General features: G+C 40.6%; 1 protein-coding gene across 3 annotated transcripts in view; it reads right to left on the minus strand.

The window, feature by feature from the left end:
• The window catches only part of ZDHHC14 (zinc finger, DHHC-type containing 14), a 104,401-nt gene that overhangs the window by 24,218 nt on the left and 73,799 nt on the right, over positions 1–6,384 (minus strand). For 2 of the 3 annotated variants that reach the window (XM_015427293.1, XM_015427292.1), the window contains exons 7-8: positions 6,154–6,263; positions 4,964–5,066 (exon numbers count right to left, since the gene is read on the minus strand). In XM_015427293.1, the coding sequence (XP_015282779.1) occupies positions 4,964–5,066; positions 6,154–6,263 (213 nt within the window). Of the gene's footprint in view, positions 1–4,945; positions 5,067–6,153; positions 6,264–6,384 lie in introns of those variants that run through there. The other variant, XM_015427294.1, reaches the window with a different exon arrangement.

The following is a 6,384-nucleotide window of genomic DNA, read 5'->3' on the forward strand; positions in this document are numbered from 1 at the left end:
ACCTAAGGCAGCCATAGGCATGAGGGTCCCAGACTATTAAGGGCTTTAAAGGTTAACACCAACACCTTGAATTGGATCCAGAGACTAATTTGTAGCCAGTGTAGCTGCTGCAGAATTGGAGCAATACTAGCTGACTATGTTGTTCCAGTTAGCAACCTGGCAGCTGCACCTGCAGTTTCCAAAGTGTTTTCAAGGGTAGCCCTATGTACAGCGAATTGTAGTAGTCCAGTCTGGAGGTGACTGTTGCAGACTGGCAAGGTCTGACCCAAACAAATAAGGAGCCAGCTAGCGGGACTGGCATAGGTGAAAAAATGCTGACCGTGCTACCATTGACACTTGTTTATCTAATGATAAAGTGCAGAATCCAACCACATCCCGAAGCTCTTTACAGAGTCTACAGCTGTCAGCTTGATATCAAGTCTCAGGTATGTCCCTCAAGTTAGCATTTCAGTCTTTCCCAGCCACATGATCTCCATCTTGGATGGATTCAACTTCAGGCAGCTCCCCCTTAACTATTGGACTACCACATCCAGGCACTAGGGATAGTCCTGAGAGCCCTGCTGCCATCGAGCAGGAGGAAGAGTTGAGTGTCATCAGCATATTGATGGCACCCAACTCTAAACCTCCAGATGATCTTGGGAAGAGGGTGCATATATATGTTAAATAACATTGGAGAGAGGATCAAACCCTGTGGGACCCCACAATTTAAGTCTCGTCAGGAAGACCTCCCCAATAGCAACCCTCTGAGAGCATCCCTAGAGGAACAAGGTGAACCAACTAAAGGCAGTGCCCCTTACCCTCAGGGAGGCAAGACAGTGGATTAGGACCAAATGGTCAACTGTATCAAAGGCCACTGATACATCCAGAAGGATCAACAGGGTCAGTATACCTTTATCCAAATGTAAACGGAGATTGTCAACCAAGTGACCAGTGCTGTCTTGGTCCCAAAGCCAGGACTGAAGCCTGTTTGAAAAGGGTCCAGGGCAAATGTCTCATCCAGGAAAACCTGGAGCTGCCCGGTCACTGTTCACTCAATTACCTTCCCCAGAAAAGGTAGACTAGACACTGGGCAGTAATTGGCCAGCTTCTTTTTATCTAAGGAGGGTTTCTTTAGCAAAGGTCTAACAATCACATTCTGAAGGGAGCTGGGGAAAGCCCTGTGAGAGAGACGAATTAATAATCTGTCTCAAAGAACCACCTACCACTTCATCACATGATTTTACCAGCCACAAGCTGTCAGGATCCTGTAAACGTCTACAAGGGTGAGCAGGCAAAAAGAGTCCAAAAAAGAACTAGATGGTGCAAGGGGAGTCCCCATCCCACCACTGTTATCAGATTCAGCCGCCAACTCCAAGCAGAGCTTAGAGACTTCATATATAAAAAAAGTTTGCAAATGAATCACAGCGAAGAGCCAAATCAGTATCAGTCTTAGGACACACCCAAGGGGTGGTCAGTTGTCAAACCAGTCTGAATAATTGAGCTGGCTGCAAGTTAGGGGATGCAATGGAGGCAGCAAAATAATCTGTTTTTGCCACTTTCACTGCCACCTCATAGGCCTTCAATTCGGCTCTAGAGTGTTTTCTTACAGCTTTGTCCCGGGTTACTGTCTCAAGCCCCAATTTCTGAGGAAAAACTAATGAAAGATTTGTGTTTTTGAGAAGAGCTCACATTTACGCTGTGAGAATCCTAAGACTGAGGGAGGCCAGTATTCACCACAAGGATACAAACTTGGCTGCTAACTCTTCTATTCTCCTAAATTATCAACAGTACTGTTACAAATGAATGGGCCCAGCAAGATTGTTACAGCTTTAAGTAGTTTCTATCCTCTTTTCTGAACCACCTTATTCTCTTACCCTGAGAAGTAAATAAAAGTTACTGTTCTTTTTCTGTTTCTCTCACAAGTGCTGGATTTATTTCATTCAGTAGCCACTTGGGTTAAGTCTGTCAGGTGGAATAGAGATCACATCAGTTGAGCTTTACATCTTGCTGCCTCTTTTTAAATGTCATTTTTGAGACCCTGACCTTCAAACTCACCTACCCACCAACCTTTTATTGACTCCCCATCTTCAGTTATATGCACTATTTACTCACTTCATTTATACCCCACCTTTCTCCACAATGGGGATCCAAAGCAGCATATAGAGTTCTCCTCACAACAACACTGTGAAGTAGGTTACAATGAGCATATGTAACTGGCTCACCTAATGAGATTCCATAGCAGAATGGGAATATGAACCTGCTTCCAGATCTTAGTCCAAAGCTCTACCCACTATACCACACTGACTTTCATGGGGTGGCTGCTGGGCCTGGGTGAGTCATGCAAGTAAGATGCTAGCAACTCACCCAGTTGTGGTTGATGAGCTTGGTCCTAATGAATCTTACCTCAAAGGCCAAACAGCTCTGGAAAAGTCCATGCCTGTTGTTTCTGTCAGAAACCAAAGATGGAAGGCCAGCAATACTGTGTGGTTGCCTAGCAATGGCCACTGGGGGCATTTGTTTCTTAAAGCTACACTGTTTTAATGCACTATTTTTTTTTTTAAAAAAAGCTTTTTCTGAAAACCTGAGTCTTTTTCAAGTTCATAGAAAAATCCGTCTTGTGTGTTCATGGCTCCAGTCTCCAGATTTAAGTATCCACAGATGGGGAAATGTTGAGAATTATATAAATTGATATGATATATAATGTGTCATCCGTAGTACAAGAGAACCCATATATTCTCTTTATCCCTTACAGAATATTTTGTTTGATTACTAAATGTATATGTTTTCATGGAGCATTTACTTTTATCTGTGTTATCTATTGGTTTTATTGCTTTTAGTATGTTTTATGTGGGTTCTGCCCCTTGTAAGCTGCCCTGAGCCCACTCGTGGGGAGGGCGGGGTAAAAATGTCAAAAATAAATAAATAAATAAATAAGGTTCTATATATTTATGTGGAAACATTAAAAAAAAAACAAAATTCTCAATACTATCAGAAGAATATAAAAGTACTAGAACATATTCCATTTTTTTAAAACACACCTATCCTCTTACGCACATCACATTCTTGTTATATTTTGACGTAACTGCTCAGCTTGATTTAAATCTAATGTAATCATCTAGTGATGATCCAATCAAGTTAAAAAATAAGGCTGCTTATCCAGAACACTTGGGGACAGTAGAGACCCCCAAAGGGAGAATAGCAATGAAGCTGCCCAGCTGGAAGATAAAGCAAGGTAAGAAGCAGAGGGGGGAAAAGGTTAAGGTATAAACCAGGAGTACTGGTGCTATGACTCAGGGAGAGACAGTGGGAAAACAGTCGTCCAACAATAACCTACAACTGTGAACTAGGGAAATATTTCTGTAAATAACTTGAACATCTCCACGGTGAGAATGGCTCTAGATCAAAATCTGCGCTCTTCAGTGCCTACAAATGAGTCTATGGTAGAGGGACTTGGCCTGAATTTGAAATCCACATAAATTTACTAACCATGGCAGGGGGACCAAGACTGCTAATAACCTGCTTGGGCTAAAGAACTTATGGTTTTCCTTCCAATCACCCAGCCAAGGACAGCATAAAACTGCAGCAGCGGGGAAAAAATGCCTTAAGGTCAAATGTACAAAAGGAACAGTAAAATAATCTGACACTTGAAGTCAAAGTTTAAATGTACAGATTTATTGGCAATCTCTTAGAGATTTGTATGAAAGTCTACAGAATGACAAAGTTCTCCCATGTGACTGATGGACTTAAAAGAGAGACACCACTGAAACTATTTAATGTCAAGATAAGGCAAGCAAATAATTCAGCCCTTATTTCCATTCCCCATACATTCATAACATCTGGAACTGCTCTGAAACTAAAAAGGCTACAAGTAGCTGAACAAATACTAAAGAAAAATGTTATGAAGGCATATGATTGGTATTGGGAGCCACGTACGTGCATTTGATTTTAAAATTTAGGAAACAGATATTGCTAGCAAATATAAAAAAATGATAAATTAAGCAATTCCTATCTCCCTAACTAGTACATTGAGCAAGTGGGTTTCTAGAAGTAATGTCCTTTTATGGACACAAAATTTAGAATCTCAATTCTAAAAATAATATTCTGATAAGACACAAAAAGAGCATTCCCACAGCTATAAAAAACCTGCTTTAACAAACAAAGGTCTGAAATGCTTGGGACTGGCATTTATTTCCCTTACACAGGGACTGGGTAGCAATACATGCATCCAAAATATATAGGGCTGGATCTAATGCTACCTGCTGTTCACAAAATACATTGTTAGATCTAACCCCCATGATCTTGGACACCAGTACAGAGCAGAAGGACCACTCTCAATGCATTGCTTAATGAAGATTCTCAGTTAGGAGACTTTCCCTATGCTATTATCTGCTGGTTGGCACAGGAAATCAAAATGTACTGCCTTCAAAAAGACACCATGGTGTCATTGGCACAATTTTTCAAAACATCACTTAGCACTGTGCAATAGGCAAGTACACTAGCCACGTCAATGTTCATAATAAATTCAAAATCCTCTTAAAATCTTTTAATGCTGAAATCAGTTTTATGGAAATGTGTAAGAAACAGTAGAGGACAGTCAACAGCTTATGGAGAAAATAATTTAAAATATAAAGCACAGACTACTGGCATATCCAGAATCAATTTGTGACCCCTGAATAGTCTGGTAAAGTATAGGCCCAGCTTCCTGTACATGTCAATTTGCCTCAGTATTTAGTATTCAAGATTCTGTAGGCAGAACAGCAGTTAATGCTGTTCATTAGCTTGAATACTGCAATATTTTAATCAGTGCTTATGAAAATCTTGATTTCTTACTCCATAAGCTTACTGCAGTACACTAATGGAATGTTTCTCCTGTTAGAGAGTATCAGTTGCATTCAGTTAGTTTAGTGACTTGATTAGTTCACAAGAGAGTGGAGAAGGGAAATATTCACAGGATTCTTGATCAACATTATGGGATGGTTCCTACCATATTACTTTGAGACTGTGTTGCCCCATACATTGTAATGCCATTTGAAGGTGCTGCTGGCTGTGGAGTATCTGGCTGTATAAATCCTCTTCTGTCAATCAAACTATAAGATAATAAAAAGTTTGGTTATGAAAACTTTAGATTAGAACACTTTTTCAGTGAACAGTAAAACAGTGTTCTATGCTGCCAGGAGCTTGTTAGTTAAAAATAGAGCTTTTTTTCCCCCCAATAAGTGTATAGTTTGGAGATGACAGAGAAAAGTTAGCTTCAATATGGAAGTCACTTTCAAATTTATTTATTTATTTTACAGCATTCTCAAAATGACTCGAAGTGAATACACACAATTTTATATAGTGGCATAAGATTCTCTCAGAGTAACAACTTGACAGTTGGTGACAAAGCACATGTTTAACAGAAGATACTACAGTATACTTTTATGCATATGTGCCCGCTTAGTTTTTTTGTTTGGGGGGGGAGGACCTAGCATGATGTAACTGCTAATTTATTTAATGGAGCTGTATCAGAAAATAAAAGAAGTGTGCATTTTAAGATGTAATCTAGAAAAATCAAATCAACTACTATGTTCAAACAAAAGATCACAGCCTAGTAATTTATTTCCAAACTCTTGTAGATGGTGCACAACTAATGTGCCTGCTCCTACACAGTATCTGGTTAGCAGTCACCAGGAAATGTGCACGATGTGTGAATGGATGATTCAAAGACTATGTAATAACCAGGGGTCATTTCGTAGAAAAAGCGCTAGGGGGACTCATTAGCATATGCCACACCCCCTGACATCACCGGAAGTGTGTCCTCTCCACAGCCGGCGGCGACCTCCAGCGGGCACCAGCAGGGAGCTCCAGGCCCCGCCCTCCCGCACCTCACCCGGGGGGATGGCGTCCCCCCGCGTCCCCCCCCAAATGACCCCTGGTAATAACTATAACAACATATATGGTCCTGCACGTGAACAATGCAATCCTAAACAGAGTTGCACCCTTCTAAGCTTACGGACATCAGTGGGCATAAGTCTGCTTAGAACGGCATTATTTATTTATTTCTCATTGAGTGCAAGACAGATTACACAATGCAAGTCAGTGCAATCAACAGAATAAGATGTGATAAGTAATATAATAGGACTAGGATGAAGCTTCCCTGACCCCAAGTAACCCAAATAGGTTTATATGTCTTACCTGGGAGAGAGGGGCCCACAAAGTGCAGAACAACAGTTGGTGAAAATATTGCTGTAGCTGTATGGATTGTAGTTCTCTTTACCTCTTTTACTGGACCAAGATCCCTTAATCTGGTAATAAATGAACACTGTGCATTATTTATGCTTTTTATAGCACTCTTCAGTGTATTTCACTCACAAATTTATTTTATTTAAATACATACCACTGCAAATTCTCCAGAGGGTTTACCAA

This window comes from Gekko japonicus, unplaced genomic scaffold, assembly GCF_001447785.1.
Source record: "Gekko japonicus isolate JY-2015 unplaced genomic scaffold, Gekko_japonicus_V1.1 scaffold1576, whole genome shotgun sequence".
NCBI lineage: Eukaryota > Metazoa > Chordata > Lepidosauria > Squamata > Gekkonidae > Gekko > Gekko japonicus.